Genomic DNA, 19,964 nt, shown 5'->3' with positions numbered 1-19,964 from the left:
ACTCCAATTGTCACTGGGACAAAAGAAAAAAAATTTGTCTAGAACTTCAATGATAAAATATACACTTTCGACTTACATACAAATTCAGCTTAAGAACAAACCTCCGGACCCTATCTGGTATGTAACCCGGGGACTGCCTGTATAGAGCTCCGGTCACACTACATAATATTCTTCTACAGAGATCTTTGGATGTTTTTGGATCCATCCGGGACCGTTGGTTGAGCTCTTCCCACAGATAAGGTGCTGCATTCGTTTGAATTTTTATTGGAAGTTCTAACAAGTCACTTCCTGCAAACCAACTTTAAAGGAAACCTACCACTTGAAGTGGCAGGTTTCAGATGGAAATACCGAGCACCAGCTCAGGCTGAGCTGGTGCCGGAGCTTATTTTTGTTAGTGTTTTATACCGCTGTATTGCCGTTTAAAACACTTTTTAAACTGTATAGCCGACGCAGGGAGGTACGCGCTAGGCGCTTACCATGCGCGCGGCTCTCCTTCACTTGCTATGTAGCCGCGCGCACGGTCGCGGGCATGGTAAGCGCCGAGCGCGTACCTCCCTGTGCCGGCTATAAAGTTTAAAAAGTGTTTTAAACAGCAATACAGCGGTTTAAAACACTAACAAAAATCAGCTCCGGCACCAGCTCATCCTGAGCTGGTGCTCGGTATTTCCATCTGAAACCTGCCACTACAAGTGGTAGGTTTCCTTTAAATGCTACAAAACTCTTCTAGATCAGGAAATTCTTTAGTGGGTGGGTCCTGCTCCGAGTCTTCTTGTCTCATGAAAGTTGAATCAAATGAATGAGATTGAGGCAAGAACTGATTGAATAGTATAGAAAGACAAATGACTGTTCAAACACCATAAAACATACAAACTAAAGCAAACCAGGGAAATAGTCCTATCTATACATTACACACAATGTTTATGGACCTCCCCCAGTCATATTTCACTGGTGATGTCAGCAGAAGGTTTAAATACTCTCTAAGTGATCAGTTCAACCAGTTCATTCATAAAGAGAGAGGAAGAATTGTGAAGCCCTCAACATTTAAAGGTAAGTCCATGCCTTCTTCAGCGCTTTGTAGCACTTCTTATGGTAAGGAAGCAAGTGAATAGAGCAAGAACTTGGAGACCTGGGAGACCACTGCCTCATTAACATAAACTTACCTCCTACCACAGCATTGGGGTGATGTGTCAATTTGCTGGGGACCCAACTGCTGTGTTTAGAAGAGCAGAGGATCAAAACTCTAGACACAAGTAAGACCAGCCTTTAATTGACTGGCCCAAGATCACCACTTACTGTTCCCCCCAGTGGTGAGGGTCATAACATACAGAACACCATTGATCCAACACTTATTCTATCTCCTATGAATAAGTCACTTCTTAGGACCATTGATCTATCTGGTTGATGATATATCCTTTGGATAGGCCATCAATACTTGACTGATTGGAATTGGACTCCTTAGTTGGTTGAGGGACCTGAGACCCTTTTTTTGACCATTTAATCAGCTGATCAGTGGGGAGCAAGGAAGCAGCCACTGCGGTGGTATCCTATGGGTATCTTTGAAATTCAGTAGTTGAGGCAGTAAATAAGATAACACTAGGATCTGGAAATTAGTGAAATAGTTATGGGTAAGGTATGGAGTAAAGTACAGTTAGGAGAGATAGTTGCCTTGACTGCATGCATTCCAATACACATGACCACGTGGGGTTGGAAATTATGTATGTTCACCAGTAGGACATAGGGCAAGTTCAGCAAAACCTGTGCATTCAGGCACATGCAGACTACAAATATTGTCCAAACCTGTACATAGTTGTGTTGTCACTTAAAGGTCTGCTCCACAGGAAAAGTCTTTGGGGCACATTTACTTACCTGTCCCGTTGCGTCCGCCGAGCATTCAGAGCTGCCGCGGTTCACTTACATCGTGCACCTGATTTCTTGAATGTGTCGCTTCCCCGCTCAGGTCCGCCGGAGTTCACCATCTTCTTCCCGATGCATGTAAGTGCTGATCTTGTGACACAAATTGAATTTTAAATTCCGTTTGTCCAAATCAGTCGGGTTGTCTGATGGACACGTCCCCCGATTTGTGTAGTGTGAAAGCCGGCGCTGATGCGCCAATATCCGATTGCGTGCGCCAAAAACCCCTGGGCAATTCAGGGCAAATCTGAAAAATTCTGGAAATGCGTTGGACGGACCCTTAGTGCCCCTTTGTCTTTACACTCAATATGGCTCGTGATCTCATATTTTCACCTGTAACATAACACTGAACAGCTGCAGCTCCCACGGAGGATTAGAACTGACTGATGTACTAATACTGAGATAATTGGTGATATATATTGAAGAAAGGTTACCTAATAATGTGTAGCAATTAGGAAAATTAATCTTGACAATAGTAACGGATTATATGATATTAACAGATTATTATAACAGGAAAGAAGAGCTGCGAAAGTAAATATTTCTACAACAGGTCAATGTTGATAATGGATTTCTGACTAATTGGTCATGTTCCACACTGATTTTATGCAAAAACCCATGATGCTATAAATAAATTAATATAGCAAAACCCAATGTCACTAAATACAGAATGGAGCTTAAATAGTTTGCTTTTAGAATTCACTAAATATTATGGATTTTCTAAAGTAGGTGGAGTTATCTCCAAGATTGCCACCACTGGAAACTACAAGTCCCATGATCCTTTAGTTCTTAGTAACTCCTCCCTCTTATGCTCTGCTCCCAGTGATGATGTAAGAGACTGTCCTGCTCTGTTACCATAGTAATGATGTGCAACTGCCATCACTGCACATTACCTCACTGAGATGACGTCTCATCACAACACCGGCGACACTGGATGCACTGCAACCAACCAACTACAGCCAAACTAAGTGGTGATCACATGACCGGCCCAAGCAGGTGTAAAACATGTGATGTGGACATGTGACCAGCGTCCATCTTCTGTCCTGTGTCTTCTCCGCGCGGAGGCAATCACAGGACTGATTAAAGGGCCAGTAGCAATTTAATTCTTCATTACAGTCTATGTCAGCAGCAGTTTCTGCCAAGGGGAGAAAAATTTTAAATAACTAATTACATATTAGCTAATATTTGCTTACGGGAGTTATTTTGCCCCCAAACTTTTGCACCTGAACATAAAGTTGCAGTACATTGCAATTTCTTTGCAGTGTGCGCAAAAAATTGTGATTATTTCAGTGCTTCTTAAAGGGGTATTCCCATCAGGGCATGTACATTTAATTAAATTCATTTGCCATATGTAAACATTTACTCAATTGGATGTTATTAAAAAAATGTTCCTGTGTGAAGATAATTTCTCATAAATGTAGTCATGTTGTCCCTTAGAAATGAGATGGCCTCCTTGGATACGACCACCTCACATTTAGGAAGCAGTGGCCAGACATGCGCTATTGAGCCCTGCCCGACCACATAGATTCAGTGATCCTTACTACAGGACAGCTGGGGGAGCTGCAGTAACTCCTCGGACATTTAATATTCAGAAACTTTTTGTTTCCTTGTGCAATCACTCCAGAAGAGGTGGTCATATCCAAGAACACAGTCTTGTTTATAAGGGACCATATGACTACATTTATGAGAAATTATCTTCACACAGGAACATTTTTTATAACATTTAATTGAAGAAATGTTTATATATGGCAGATTAATGAAACTGAATGTGAATTCCCAGACGAGAATACCCCTTTAACCATAAATTGATAAATCTTCCTATCTGTGTATGTTAAAATGACTTTGAAAAGGTCTGCCAAAGGAATGTCACAAAAAAGGCAACTGTACCAAAATTGCACCAAAAAAAGCTACACATAAACGAAAAATTTAAAGATGTATCACCCCCAGTGCGTTAATCTCTGACATTTAGCTCATGCAACGCATCTATTTGTTGATGACATAAAAATATGTTATCTGCTTATATGAATTAAAGGACACCTGTCATCAGGTCTCTGTCACTAGTTCTGTCACTATTCCTGTTGGAACAGCTCACAAGGATCCCATCCCATCCTTTATCTAGTCAATTCATACATTAATCTTTATAAAATCATCTTTTCTTTATTATGTAAATGAGGCTGGTCACATGGTCAGAGGGAGTGATGTCACCCCTGTTACCCCTCCCCTCTCCTCCCCCTGCCCATGCCTGTGTGTAATGTATAGTAAAGCATTGCTGGTGTCTGTACTTTATCTGCTGACATGTGTGAGACACAGACATCAGCTACACAAGTACCTGACATGTTCTGCTATAACATGGCTGCAGCATGGAGCTGTTGTTCTCTCCTATATACACACACAGGCTGCAGGGGGCACCAGCACCAGGAAGCACATCATTATATAGCCTCACATCATTATACAGGCTGTCATGCACTGGGGGTGTGGCTGTGGCCCCCACTCATGAATAAGCCGGACAGCTTGAATATGCTAATGACTCATCGGACATTTCACAGGTCATTTGCATACAGCTTTTGGACCTCATTGCTTGGGTTTACAGGCATGTAGAGGGACAATGAAGGGATAGAGACAATGCTCTCTAATGGCAGTTTATGAAAATATATTTAGTTTAGAGGGGTAATTTTGCCTGATGGGTTCTCTTTACGCAGATAAGACAGAATCTACTTTTACCAAGAGGTAATAGACACAGTGGGGGACATTGATCAAACACTAGTACATCGTCTGGCAACGTTCGATGAAAGTCACTCCCCTCTGGTGCCCCAGATACATCAGGAGGCACTGGGAGGCCTGGCTTGGAATGGCGTTGTTCAGGCTTGAACAGGACAGGAATGCCCCCCACCGGCCCTTTCCACTGCCGGCCAGGCCACCACTTGGCACAGTGGTGGCGTAAAGAGGAAAATGATCCCAATTTCTGATTGTACGACCAGAAACCTGGCGGTTTCCTAATTTTTTTTACATATTTATTTATGTTTTACAGATTGCTGTCCATCATGGACCTGGTCTTAATTCTTCTGTCCGTCACTGTCTTCTTAATTCTGGTCAATGTCTTGAACAGCAAGAAAAATGATAAGTACCGGAACTTCCCTCCAGGACCTAAATCCTTACCCATTATTGGGAATATACACATGCTCGACATATTAAAACCACATAAATCGTTTTTGGAGGTAAGACAAATTTTTAGGAGAATTATATGAATACTGCATTAAGTTTTTATAAATTACGGTATACTCAACTTTAAGAATAACATAAGATAATCGATGAAGGTCGTAAGTTTACTGATCATTATTTATTTAATGGGGAAATGCTTTGTTGCGTTTTTGTGTTTTTTATAGTTATATTATGAGTTTCAGCTTTGGGACAATTTCTTTCAGAGAAACAGCTGTGAAATTAAGCAGATCCCAAATTGTCAATCTTCTGGAACCAGTAGCTAAATATGGTGTCAACCTGGGGTCAAAGGCTTAAAGGACATCTACTACCAGAAGGAAAGACTGTATGCAAATAAGCCTGAGGGGCTCCAGGCTCCATTAACTCCTATGGAGCCCCTCAGTCTCATTTTAATACAGTCCTTTATCCTGGTGGTAGAAACCCTTTAATGGTGCTCATGGTTCCACCAAGTTTGATACTGCCCCATAGAGATTCTGGGGCATATTTATCAGGACCTCTGCACACCGCCAGTGGTACAGAGGCCCTGAAATAATCGCAAATGCTAGCTTATTGCCCCGCCCCGGGATTAATGGTCTACAGGATAAGTCTAGAGGTAGAATATTTATAAAATGCTTCATAATCATCATTTTTGCCATGTTTCTTTCTATTCAGATTTCAAAGACGTACGGCCCAGTATTTAGCATCAGCTTTGGACAGATGAAGTTGGTTGTCCTGTGTGGCTACGAGACGGTGAAAGACGCTCTAATAAATCATGGCGAGGAGTTTTCTGGAAGACCAGATTCACCAATATCCTCCCAAACATCAAATGGATATGGTTGGTAGATCTTGGTAGTACTCTGGGGGGATTCTAGAATTTATTTTATTTTTTAGAACAATATTTATTTGTACAAAATGGCTATCGATTATTATCGACACACATAGACATTTCAGTAATAACACTAGATATGGATACATTCTACATAGAAAGTGGTGATGAGTGGAGCTGTAAAAATCCAGCCAAATTTGAATTATAAAATTCTGTTTGAGTCCAGGTTGGATACCAGTGACAACCGAGATGGATACCAGCAGTCAGGGTCGGCTCATCAATAATACAAACTAATAAATTACATAACTTACCTCTTACTATACATGAACAGGGTTTTGGAATTCTAAATATGGAGTCTATAAATACTACATTATATGAATTGATGTCTACATAGAAAAGATTACTCAGTGATTGTTGAGCATAAGGGACTAATATATGTAATTTCATTCAGGTGTCATCTTTTCTCATGGAGACAACTGGAAGGAGATGAGAAAATTCACTCTGACGACATTAAGAGATTTTGGAATGGGAAGGAAATCCATAGAGAATAAGATCTCCGAAGAATGTGAATACTTGATACAAGCGTTTAAATCTTATGGAGGTGAGAGCGTAATAGGATCAAAAACATTCAGAGAATCGGAGAGGAAACTCTGACCACAAAAAATTATGTTCTATTGGGGATGATGGTAGTTGATCCATTGGTAAACTGTTGCTCAGTTCACACTGAGAATTAAGATTAGTAAGATTTATAATCTCAAATATTACAGAGATGTCCCTTACAATTTTCTTAAAAGGTAAGTAAAGAAAAGACTTGTTGACTAGCTACTAGATCAATAAGAGTCCAAAATTAAAATCGTCACCAATCACAGGAATGAGGAACTTCAATCCGCTCTTTCCTTCAGGTCATGCAGTTGTGGCCAGAGCCTCACAGTCTCAACACTGTGTCAGCTGATCAGTTAGTAAGCCATAAAATTTTGGGATGAAATACCCCTTTAAGACTTTGTTTAATGGCAAATATTATGGCTGTCATGACATAGAATGAGTCCAAGCAAGTCCAATGACTTACGGTCAGGTCCGTTGGGTTCTGTTGTTTTGATGGTGGTTTTAGATGTACCGTGAGATGCTGTATTGTATTTGAGTTTTTCTTATATCTGGACCAAGATTGATAAACAACAGTGTTTCATTATTCCATACAGCCCATTGTCTAACTGGGATTCTTTGGGCACTCCATGTGAATTTAACCACCATTGATCCTCATGAACCAAACTCTAGTACCCAAATGGCTTGTCTTTTGCTATTCTTATAGGACCTGTCATTGTGCTAGAACCTAAGCCCACCACTGGATCTCTAGTGGGCCAACCATTATCAATACTACAAGTTGTTTGTGATAACCTACAAGATGGCTGCCTTTCTTTATTTCCCCATTTATTTCCCCATCTGAATTTTTTAAGCTACAACCAAGTTAGTGTAAATTTCCGATCCCTTGGAAAGCCAGAAGCCTTTGTCAGGTTCGAGGAACTACTAACCCTCTCCAATAATACACCAAATTTTTGTCCAAACTATATAGGAAATTGTCAGATCCCCTCACTCTGCTTCCTTATATTGCAGCCTAGAAGAGAAAATTAGAACTTCAATTTTCCTCGGGAAGAGATTGGGCAAATGTATAAGGTCAGCTGTGGTCCATCCAGATGTGTGACCTTACAGGAATCTTCCTATAAACTGACCCCCTATGTGCTTCACAAAATAAATTCTTATATTCTTGATAAGTGTTGGCGATGTGGGCTAGATATAGGCACATATTCACACATCTGGTGGAAATACAGCAAAATTAAGCCTTACTGGACTCTCAAAGTTCATCTGTTGCAAAAAATCTGCACCGTTCCCATAGAATAGGCCCTAAGCTTCTTTTCTTGCAGATTTCCTTATTCTCACATAACGATTTCCGACAACTGCTGCTAGCAGGCAAAAGTTTGATTTTCTTCTACTGGCTCCAAACAATTCCACCAAATGTTGGGCTTTGGATAAAGAAAGTCTCCCAGATTGCCAGATGTTCATTTGAGAGGAGAAATCACCCCAAATACACAAAGATTTGGTCTTCATGGTTTCATTTTTCCAACAGCGCTACATGTAAAAGGTATCTGCCCTACTCCGACCCTTCTTCATTAACAATTTTACTCAACAACTGAATTTACCCCTCGTCTCGACCCAAGGCTTTCAGACCCTCAATAAATTATTCCAATAGCCATTCCTTACCTCCTTAGGTGCATTGCTTTATTACCCCTCTTTTTTAATTTATAGTTCATTTATAGTAAGACTGGCTCTTCCCTTGAACGTAAAAACATGAGAGTAGGGAAGACATCTGCCATAGCTTACAGACACAAGAGCTGGGGGTCCACCCAACTCAGGAGCCTGCTGTGTGACTTATCTGTCCATCTATAGGCCGGTGCACATTTCCCACTCTTTGGTCTTCATGGTTTCATTTTTCCAACAGCGCTACATGTAAAAGGTATCTGCCCTACTCCGACCCTTCTTCATTAACAATTTTACTCAACAACTGAATTTACCCCTCGTCTCGACCCAAGGCTTTCAGACCCTCAATAAATTATTCCAATAGCCATTCCTTACCTCCTTAGGTGCATTGCTTTATTACCCCTCTTTTTTAATTTATCCCAATCCCTTTCTTAAGTTTTTGTGTACCAATGATGAACTGTTCCCTGATTGTTGTCGCCATTAAGAAATATCGTTAAAACTTTGCTGACTCGTTGATCGAATTCTTACTATATGCGATGTTATCATTACATGCAATGATTGTATAGGGACGACGTGGTAATTTTATAGTCCTTGCTGTTATACACCTAAAAAAAAAATATCTAAAAAAACAAAAGAAAAGATTTAAAAACAAAATCTTGGCTCACATTCAAAATTCATTATTGGGGCCCACCTTTGTAGAGCTGTATGCATTCCTAATGCATCATAAATTCGTAAATGTTGCCCGCACCCATTTTTTCAGTGGTAGCTTGTTTCCCAGCCTTTGCCTTTGATTATTATAGTTTTGTGGCCCTGAAAGTAAGACTGGCTCTTCCCTTGAACGTAAAAACATGAGAGTAGGGAAGACATCTGCCATAGCTTACAGACATAAGAGATGGGGGTCCACCCAACTCAGGAGCCTGTTGTGTGACTTATCTGTCCATCTATAGGCCAGTGCACATTTCCCACTCTTTAGTGTGTCAGGTTAGATGCCCGGGCCCCCTGACACTGTGGGCCTCCTAGCAGCTGCTATGGCTGCCACCGCTGCAGTTACGCCCACGTGGGTCATACAACATGTGAATAGAGCCTCAGTATCTTAACATTTTAATGGCACACAACAGAATAGTAAATTATGGTGTCATTAAGGTTTTATGGATAGGACTCACCCATCGCTAAGTGATGTGCCTAATATTCTTGGATCAGAGTATATCTAAATATAGAACATCTCAATCAAGATGTGTTTCATGAGGAATTTGTGAAATTCTGCCATGTAAGCGAACCATAAAGTTAGCGGTGTGCATTTGTATGTGTGACACCATCGCCCTTTCTGTTATATACCGAGTAATATCTGCCTGGTTCCACAAGAGACAAAATTTGACCAGATCTCCATCTTATTTTTAGGAAAACCCTTTGACAACCAGTCCATTGTGAATACTGCAGTGGCCAACATAATCGTCTCCATACTCCTGGATGAGAGATTTGAGTATGACGACCCTACAATACTGAAGATCATGAGTTTGGTCAATGAAAATATCAGGATCTTGGAAAATCTGATGGTCAAGGTAAAATAATAGATTATAGTCAATATGGAGGCAGAATTGTGAGGATTTACACAGAATCCAGAAGCGAGAACAAATCAAATCTAAGTAATAATAATTTTTCCCATGAAGCTGTATAATAGTTATCCAAATCTGATTGGCTGGCTACCGGGGAGCCATAGAAAAGTGGCTGCAAATTACAGAGAAATGAAGGACTTTATGATGGACTACTTTATCAAACCAGGAAAGGAAGTTGATGTAAACAATCAGCGGAACTTCATTGATGCTTTCCAGGCTAAACAACAAGAGGTACATCTATCAAGGAACCACAATCATGTTCTAATCATTAATTGAATTGAATAAATAATTCTCATTTACATTATTAAGGAAAAGCCCAAATCCAAGTTGTTTTATCATGACAAGAACCTAATCACATTAGTGATGGACCTATTTTCTGCTGGAATGGAGACAACCTCAACAACACTGCGATGGGGATTACTATTAATGATGAAATATCCTGAAATACAAAGTAAGTGCATATATAAGACTATTTAATTTATAAATATATAAATGGATTCTTTATGGCGCATCACATTGTATACAAAAGGCAATATATATGCACCATGGCACAGAGGTATAGTTTTTTTTATGGGTATATTAAATATGTATGTATTAATTAACTTTTAGTAATTATATATATATATATATATATATATATATATATATATATATATATATATATATAATCCAGAGACATCAAATAATTTTCCTTTATTTTGGGTTTGGTGTTGTGCCCATTACGGTACCATGAAAAAAAATAATAAATAATATATATGAAAATAATATATATTATGGTACCATGAAAAAAAAAAATAAATAATATATATGAAAATTATATATATTACGGTACCATGAAAAAAAATAATAAATAATATATATGAAAAAAAAAAAAAAAATATATATATATATATATATATATATATATATATATATATATAATTTTCATATATATTATTTATTATTTTTTTTCATGGTACCGTAATGGGCACAACACCAAACCCAAAATAAAGGAAAATGATTTGATGTCTCTGGATTGAGCAGGAAGCCTTAATTTATTTTAGTCTAAGGTTCTACAACTAAAGTAAAATATTCTATTCTTCATTTTACTGAACAGAAAAAGTCCAAAATGAGATTGAATGTGTTATTGGATCAGCTCAACCACAAACAGAACATAGGAAACAAATGCCGTATACTGATGCCGTCATTCATGAAATTCAAAGATTTGGAGATATTATACCTGGTAACCTGCCACATTCACCAATTAGAGACATTACCTTCAGAGGATATTCTATACCAAAGGTAACGAGAGATATAGAACTTTATTAGATAATGTTTACTGTTGTGCCTGGAAATGGGTTAGAATAATGAATAGAGATGAGCGAGTATACTCGTCCGAGCTTGATGCTAGGGTGTTAGGGTATTAGCGTTGCTCGGGAAAAGTTCAACCCGAATAACGAGCAGTCGAGCAATTTAGTGCTCACTCATCTCTAATAATGAACTATTAGAATCGACGTTTAACTATTGACTTATAACTTTTACAGTTATTATTCTCTGGGTTTTGTATGTGTTTTCTTGTTTTTTTTGTAGATTAGATAATTCTTTAATCTTAATTTTTTTGTGGAAATATGCGAGATATAAAAATATTTAAAGGAGGCTCCGGGACTACCGAGTGTTACTTCTAAGATGCTCGGCACTTCTTATTAACACATTATTATGCACATTCCTCCCCTTCCCCAGGATGAAAGACAATGGGGCACATTTACTTACCCGGTCCAGTCGCGATCCAGCGGCGGGTTCTCCGACGCTGATTCGGGTTCTGCCGGGATTCACTAATGTCCGTGCGCCGATATTCACCAGGTGTCGCTGCTGCGCCGAGGTCCGCCGGAGTTCACCTGCTTGATCTTGCGACACAAATGGCTTTTTAAATTCTGCAGTTTTTCCGAATCCTTCGGGTTGTCCGGTGGCCACGCCCCCCAATTTCTGTTGCGCGAAAGTCGTCGCGATTGCGCCAAAAATCGATCGCGTGCGCCACAATTCCGTGAAATACAGCGCAAAGAGGAAATATTCGGGGAAAACCCGACGGATTCGCGGCTGCGGACCCTTAGTAAATGTGCCCCAATATTGTTGCCAAAGTCTTGCACATCCTCATTGCACAGCTAATAGTGCAACTGCTCAAGACTTCGCCGCCTCTTGGGAGGGGAAGGGGAGGGACATGTGCATAATTATGTAAATCAGGAGCGCCGAACATATCAGTAGTTACACCCTGGAATGTTGGAGGCTCATTTAAATATAAAATGTCATTTAAATATAAGATATAATTTTAACTTATTTGGAATCAAAGTTCCGGTTTCATGACTTTGTGTTAAATGGATCTTATACTTTTGCAGAGAATCACTAGGGACAGGATTTGAGAGGAAATAGCAGAAAATGTTATACTAATCCCTCCAGAGGGCAACCTTGTCTCCAGAAACACCTATCATTTCCTCTAAGCTTTCCCTCCGTCAGGTCATCAATTAAGTTTATCATGTAGGGAATGACTGGGCAAAATCCTGGCTTCAGCAACATTTGAGACCACAAATTAACACAGACATCATAGTTTTGCGTAAAATTTTTGAAAATTACACAGGTCGTCATACCCCTCTATGCACCTTCCATGCCCACATGGGGATAATTCTTGCCCTGTGGGATTCTTTCACTGCTTCTGCACCGGTAGAAGTAAAAGCAGTGGAGTAGAAGCAGTGAAAAATCTCCCCCCATGTGTGCAAAGAAGTAACAACATCACAGTTGGCCGGATGAAACATTGCACAGGGAAATGGATAGTTCGTGCTGGAGCCAGGGACGGCGCCAGTGAGACTAAGTGTAATGTTTCTGTCTCTGCTGGGTAAAATAAAGATGGCATCAAGGTGCAAATTCATTAGGCAAAGACCAGAAACATGGAAGACATGATAGAAAATAGAAACCCAGGACAACAAGGGCCAGGAGACTAGTAATAACCAACAACCTTGAATGAAACTGGGCAGGTATATAAAGGAGTTAGTGCAGGGGCGGACTGGCCATAAGACCCACCGGGAAAAATCCCGGTGGGCCGACTCGTTTGGGGCCGGTCCAGGGCCGGTCTGACATCTGTGGGGCCGGAGAAAAAAAAAAAAAAAATGAACTCACCTTGGTAAGGATGGAAACCGCGCTGAGGACCACAGGAATGGGAGGCCGGGCGCAGCGCTGCAGGGACTTCCACCTGCTGTGCTTCTGCTGTCTGATGCCAGTGTCATCACATGACCCGCCTCATGACGTCCCCCGCGCAGGCCGGCATCTCTCCATGCTAGATTTGGAGGCCTGAGCACTGCTGCTCACAGAGACCACACAGCCCCCCCCCCCCGCGATCCCCCCCCTCCCCGCGATCGCCCCCCCCCCCGCGATCGCCCCCCCCCCCGCGATTGCCCCCCCCCCCCTTTCCCTGGTTTGCAAGAAGGAGAAGGATGCAGGATGAAGATGGCAATGAGAAGAGAACTTACAGGGTAAGTGGCTGTATACATGGGAATGTATGGCTGGTGTATATGCTACGTGGGACCGTATGGCTGGTGTGTATGCTACGTGGGAATGTATGCTACGTGGGACCGTATGGCTGGTGTATATGCTACGTGGGAATGTATGGCTGGTGTATATGCTACGTGGGAATGTATGGCTGGTGTATATGCTACGTGGGAATGTATGGCTGGTGTGTATGCTACGTGGGACCGTATGGCTGGTGTGTATGCTACGTGGGAATGTATGCTACGTGGGAATGTATGGCTGGTGTATATGCTACGTGGGACCGTATGGCTGGTGTGTATGCTACGTGGGACCGTATGGCTTGTGTGTATGCTACGTGGGAATGTATGGCTGGTGTGTATGCTACGTGGGACCGTATGGCTGGTGTGTATGCTACGTGGGACCGTATGGCTTGTGTGTATGCTACGTGGGACCGTATGGCTTGTGTGTATGCTACGTGGGAATGTATGGCTGGTGTATATGCTACGTGGGACCGTATGGCTGGTGTGTATGCTACGTGGGAATGTATGCTACGTGGGAATGTATGGCTGGTGTATATGCTACGTGGGACCGTATGGCTGGTGTGTATGCTACGTGGGACCGTATGGCTTGTGTGTATGCTACGTGGGAATGTATGGCTGGTGTGTATGCTACGTGGGACCGTATGGCTTGTGTGTATGCTACGTGGGAATGTATGGCTGGTGTATATGCTACGTGGGACCGTATGGCTGGTGTATATGCTACGTGGGAATGCATGGCTGGTGTGTATGCTACGTGGGAATGTATGGCTGGTGTGTATGCTACGTGGGACCGTATGGCTGGTGTATATGCTACGTGGGAATGTATGGCTGGTGTATATGCTACGTGGGAATGTATGGCTGGTGTATATGCTACGTGGGAATGTATGGCTTGTGTGTATGCTACGTGGGAATGTATGGCTGGTGTATATGCTACGTGGCAATGTATGGCTGGTGTATATGCTACGTGGCAATGTATGGCTGGTGTGTATGCTACGTGGGAATGTATGGCTGGTGTGTATGCTACGTGGCAATGTATGGCTGGTGTGTATGCTACGTGGGAATGTATGGCTGGTGTGTATGCTACGTGGGACCTTATGGCTGGTGTGTATGCTACGTGGGAATGTATGGCTGGTGTGTATGCTACGTGGGAATGTATGGCTAGTGTGTATGTTGCATGGGACTACGTGGCTGGTGTGACTGAGGTGTATGTTACATGCGAAACTGGGGCGAGGCGGCTGTATGTAGCTGTGTTGTATAGTAGTTTATAATAGTTATATTCTTATACATAGGGGGCAGTATTATAATAGTTATATTCTTATACATAGGGGGCAGTATTATAGTAGTTATATTCTTTTACATAGGGGGCAGTATTATAGTAGTTATATTCTTGTACATAGGGGGTAGTATTATAGTAGTAATATTCCTGTACATAGGGGGCAGTATTATAGTAGTTATATTCTTGTACATAGGAAGCAGTATTATAGTAGTTATATTCTTGTACATAGGGGGCAGTATTATAGTAGTTATATTCTTGTACATTGGGGGCAGTATTATAGTAGTTATATTCCTGTACATAGGGGGCAGTATTATAGTAGTTATATTCTTGTACATAGGGGACAGTATTATAGTAGTTATATTCCTGTACATAGGGGGCAGTATTATAGTAGTTATATTCTTATACATAGGGGGCAGTATTATAATAGTTATATTCTTATACATAGGGGGCAGTATTATAGTAGTTATATTCTTGTACATAGGGGGCGGTATTATAGTAGTTATATTCTTGTACATAGGGGGCGGTATTATAGTAGTTATATTCTTGTACATAGGGGGCGGTATTATAGTAGTTATATTCTTGTACATAGGGGGCGGTATTATAGTAGTTATATTCTTGTACATAGGGGGCGGTATTATAGTAGTTATATTGTTGTACATAGGGGGCAGTATTATAGTAGTTATATTCTTGTACATAGGGGCGGTATTATAGTAGTTATATTCTTGTACATAGGGGGCAGTATTATAGTAGTTATATTCTTGTACATAGGGGGGAGTATTATAGTAGTTATATTCTTGTACATAGGGGGCAGTATTATAGTAGTTATAGTCTTGTACATAGGGGGCAGTATTATAGTAGTTATAGTCTTGTACATAGGGGGCAGTATTATAGTAGTTATATTCTTGTACATAGGGGGCAGTATTATAGTAGTTATATTCTTGTACATAGGAGGCAGTATTATAGTAGTTATATTCTTGTACATAGGGGGCAGTATTATAGGAGTTATATTCTTGTACATAGGGGGCAGTATTATAGTAGTTATATTCCTGTACATAGGGGGCAGTATTATAGTAGTTATATTCTTGTACATAGGGGCAGTATTATAGTAGTTATATTCTTGTACATAGGGGGCAGTATTATAGTAGTTATATTCTTGTACATAGGGGGCAGTATTATAGCAGTTATATTCTTGTACATAGGGGCAGTATTATAGTAGTTATATTCTTGTACATAGGGGCAGTATTATAGTAGTCATATTCTTGTACATAGGGGGCAGTATTATAGTAGTTATATTCCTGTACATAGGGGGCAGTATTATAGTAGTTATATTCCTGTACATAGTGGGCAGTATTATAGTAGTTATATTCTTGTACATAGGGGGCAGTATTATAGTAGTTATAGTCTTGTACATAGGGGGCAGTATTATAGCAGTTATATTCTTGTGCATAGGGGGCAGTATTATAGTAGTTATATTCTTGTACATAGGGGGCAGTATTATAGTAGTTATATTCTTATACATAGGGGGCAGTATTATAGTAGTTATATTCTTGTACGTAGGAGGCAGTATTATAGTAGGTATATTCTTGTACATAGGGGGCAGTATTATAGTAGTTATATTCTTGTACATAGGGGGCAGTATTATAGTAGTTATATTCCTGTACATAGGGGGCAGTATTATAGTAGTTATATTCTTATACATAGGGGACAGTATTATAGTAGTTATATTCTTGTACATAGGGGCAGTATTATAGTAGTTATATTCTTGTACATAGGGGGCAGTATTATCGTAGTTATATTCTTATACATAGGGGGCAGTATTATAGTAGTTATATTCTTGTACATAGGAGGCAGTATTATAGTAGTTATATTCTTGCACATAGGGGGCAGTATTATAGTAGTTATATTCTTGTACATAGGGGGCAGTATTATAGTAGTTATATTCCTGTACATAGGGGGCAGTATTATAGTAGTTATAGTCTTGCACATAGAGGGTAGTATTATAGTAGTTATATTCTTGTACATAGGGGGCAGTATTATAGTAGTTATATTCCTGTACATAGGGGGCAGTATTATAGTAGTTATATTCTTATACATAGGGGACAGTATTATAGTAGTTATATTCTTGTACATAGGGGCAGTATTATAGTAGTTATATTCTTGTACATAGGGGGCAGTATTATCGTAGTTATATTCTTATACATAGGGGGCAGTATTATAGTAGTTATATTCTTGTACATAGGAGGCAGTATTATAGTAGTTATATTCTTGCACATAGGGGGCAGTATTATAGTAGTTATATTCTTGTACATAGGGGGCAGTATTATAGTAGTTATATTCCTGTACATAGGGGGCAGTATTATAGTAGTTATAGTCTTGCACATAGAGGGTAGTATTATAGTAGTTATATTCTTGTACATAGGGGACAGTATTATAGTAGTTATATTCTTGTACATAGGGGGCAGTATTATAGTAGTTATATTCTTGTACATAGGGGGCAGTATTATAGCAGTTATATTCCTGTACATAGGGGGAAGTATTATAGTAGTTATATTCCTGTACATAGGGGGCAGTATTATAGTAGTTATATTCTTGTACATAGGAGGCAGTATTATAGTAGTCACATCGGAAAGTAGTTGTTTATGGAGAAGGTATTGTAGTATTAAGTTGTGTTCTCTTAAAAAAAGAAGCTTTATTCCTGTATAAGGGAGGTAGTATGAATTTCTTTGTCTGTGCTGTACATGCTTATTTAGACCATCTATAAACAGTTTGTAACTCCACCCACATCACATGACCACGCCTACTTGTTTTGACCACGCCCACAGAATGGGGCCACTTTAACAGTTTTTTCCAGGGCCACTTTAAATTCCCAGTCCGCCCCTGAGTTAGTGTATGCCACCCCCAGCAGCTCACTGGTTCAGCCGTCCATTAATCAAGCCACAGCTAGGAAACAAACTGAGCTCTAAATGAACGACTGGAGAAATGGTACTTACATAAGAGGTACTCTGTGTAGCCCCTTCCTGTAATGAATGCTACTTACATTCACATGTATTGTCCTATATTTTATATCAGGGCACAATTGTGATCCCATTGCTGCACTCTGTGCTTAGAGATGAAACTTGCTTCGAGAAGCCAGAAGAGTTTTATCCAGAACACTTTCTCGATTCTAAAGGAAAATTTAAGAAGAACGAGGCCTTCATACCATTCTCAATAGGTAAGGGGGACAGAGGGAAATTTATGAAGTTCCTTTCGCCTTTATAAAAACCCAAACCTTATTACTAGTAAATATTAGAAAATCCTTCTTCCCTTGGTTTTACATAAGTTGTCTATTGAAATAGGAGAAAGGAGAATCAATCACAGATATGGGTCCAGTTGCTCTGTGTTGCATGAGATCTGTATATGTGATTGGTGTGCACTGGGTTTCAACCCCCACCAATAAACTTATTATGGTCTATTCTGTATATAGGCCATCATTAGGAATTCCTGAACAACCCCTTTAAATAGACTCAAGTATAGATTTCCTTTATAGTGGGAATTAACAAAGTTAATTAAATTATTGCCCCCTTTGATCTCAGGTTTGGCTTTTATACTTCTGATTTCTTTTCCATTTAGGCAAAAGAAGTTGTGCTGGTGAGACCCTGGCAAAAATGGAGCTCTTCCTGTTCTTCACGACCCTTCTACAGAACTTCACGTTCCAGGCCCCACCAGGAGCGAAGCTGGACCTCACCCCTGCCATTGGGTTTACCAATGCCCCATTACCATATGAAATCTGTGCGGTCTCTCGCAGATGAATCCTATAACACATTCTCCATGTTTTTATACAGGATTTATTGCATTTTAATTTAAGTGCTGTATATACTCGAGTATAAGCCGAGTTTTTCAGCACCATTCCGAGGGCCCAGGCAGCTCCTCTCTATCTCCATATATTCGCGGCGGGTCCGCGACAGTGCCTCTTCTTTCTTCTGGCCGGAGCCAGGTCCATGACAGCTCCGTGTTCACGGCTCAGCAGATGCACTCTGTGATGTCAGCAGCGGCCGCACACACGGCTGTGAACATGGAGATAGAAGAGGAGCTGCCCGGGCCATCGGAATGGTGAGTTCAGAGTTTATTTTATTTATGGGCAGAGACTGACAAGTTGAGGTGAGCGGTCAACTCCTTTCTCTTTTGAACTTTTATATACTACAGGGGGCTGGTAGGCTTACACGCATACCCGTGCACCTGGAGGACTGCAAGGAAAGGCTGATTGGTGAGCTGGCTTTCTCCTTCGTTTCTGGAAGGCTATATAGTACAGGGGGCCGACTGGCTATTTACTACAGGGGGATGGCAGGCTATATACTACAGAGGGCTCGCTGGCTATATACTACAGGGGACAGGCTGGCTGTATACTACAGGGGCTGGAAGGCTTTATACTACAGGGGCTGGCAGGCGGCTATATACTACAGGGGCTGGCTGGCTATATACTACAGGGGCTGGCTGGCTATATACTACAGGGGGATGGCAGGCTATATACTACAGGGGGCTGGCTGGCTGTATACTACAGGGGCTGGCAGGCTATGTACTACAGGGGGCTGGCAGGCTATATACTACAGGGGGCTGGCAGGCTATATACTACAGGGGGCTGGCAGGCTATATACTACAGGGGATGGCAGGCTATATACCACAGGGGCTTGCAGGCTATATACTACAGGGACTGGCAGGCTACATACCAGAGGGGCTGATAGGATATATACTACAGGGGGATGGCAGGCTATATACTACATGCGGCTGGCTGGCTGTATACTACAGGGGCTGGCAGGCTATATACTACAGGGGGCTGGCAGGCTATATACTACAGAGGATGGCAGGCTATATACCACAGGGGCTGGCAGGCTATATACTACAGGGACTGGCAGGCTACATACCAGAGGGGCTGACAGGCTATATACTACAGGGGTACTACTAACAATAGGTTTTTCCAGTTTTTTGTGTTAAAATTAGAGGTCTTGGCTTATGCTCGGGTCGGCTTATACTCGAGTATATAGAGTACTTATGGATAGTCCTTGTATACTAGTGTATATATAACGTCTGTACAAAATATTCACAACTATATGTGATTGCATTAAAACAAATTGAAAACGTTGTATGAATATTTACAGCCCAGCGATCATTTCTTTCCTTACATTTTGTTGTGTTATATCTCAGCCCCATTCACTTATATGTGACTCCACAACTAGTGACTTGTTTAACTAGAAAATTAGGTGAACTTTTGTAAGGTTAATAACTGCCTTAAAGTGTTCATAAAAGTTCAGACTTGTCCTAGTAATAACTAGGTGGAAACATTTAGAGAATAATTAAAGCTTATGACACTATGTAACAATGAAGTTCCTTAC

The 19,964-nt window shown here is 40.8% G+C and overlaps 1 protein-coding gene across 1 annotated transcript; it reads left to right on the top strand.

Moving 5' to 3' along the window:
* Positions 1-975: 975 nt before the first annotated feature.
* Positions 976-18,593, top strand: LOC140122658 (cytochrome P450 2K4-like). The gene is made up of 10 exons (XM_072143760.1): positions 976-1,047; positions 4,937-5,123; positions 5,776-5,938; positions 6,381-6,530; positions 9,578-9,738; positions 9,847-10,023; positions 10,102-10,243; positions 10,889-11,073; positions 17,668-17,809; positions 18,208-18,593. The coding sequence occupies exons 2-10, from the start codon at positions 4,950-4,952 to the stop codon at positions 18,384-18,386; spliced, it is 1,473 nt and encodes a 490-aa protein (XP_071999861.1). The 5' UTR covers positions 976-1,047; positions 4,937-4,949; the 3' UTR covers positions 18,387-18,593.
* The last annotated feature ends 1,371 nt before the right edge of the window (positions 18,594-19,964 follow it).

This window comes from Engystomops pustulosus, chromosome 3 (assembly GCF_040894005.1).
Source record: "Engystomops pustulosus chromosome 3, aEngPut4.maternal, whole genome shotgun sequence".
NCBI classification, from domain to species: Eukaryota; Metazoa; Chordata; class Amphibia; order Anura; family Leptodactylidae; genus Engystomops; species Engystomops pustulosus.
This window is presented reverse-complemented; position numbering and strand designations above follow the sequence as displayed.

Excerpts from the sequence above, each read along its gene's own strand:
- LOC140122658 (XM_072143760.1), top strand. The coding sequence starts at position 4,950 with ATGGACCTGGTCTTAATTCTTCTGTCCGTCACTGTCTTCTTAATTCTG. Across the intron at positions 10,024-10,101 it reads TCCAGGCTAAACAACAAGAG|GAAAAGCCCAAATCCAAGTT; the intron begins GTACATCTATCA and ends TACATTATTAAG. Across the intron at positions 10,244-10,888 it reads GAAATATCCTGAAATACAAA|AAAAAGTCCAAAATGAGATT; the intron begins GTAAGTGCATAT and ends TTTACTGAACAG.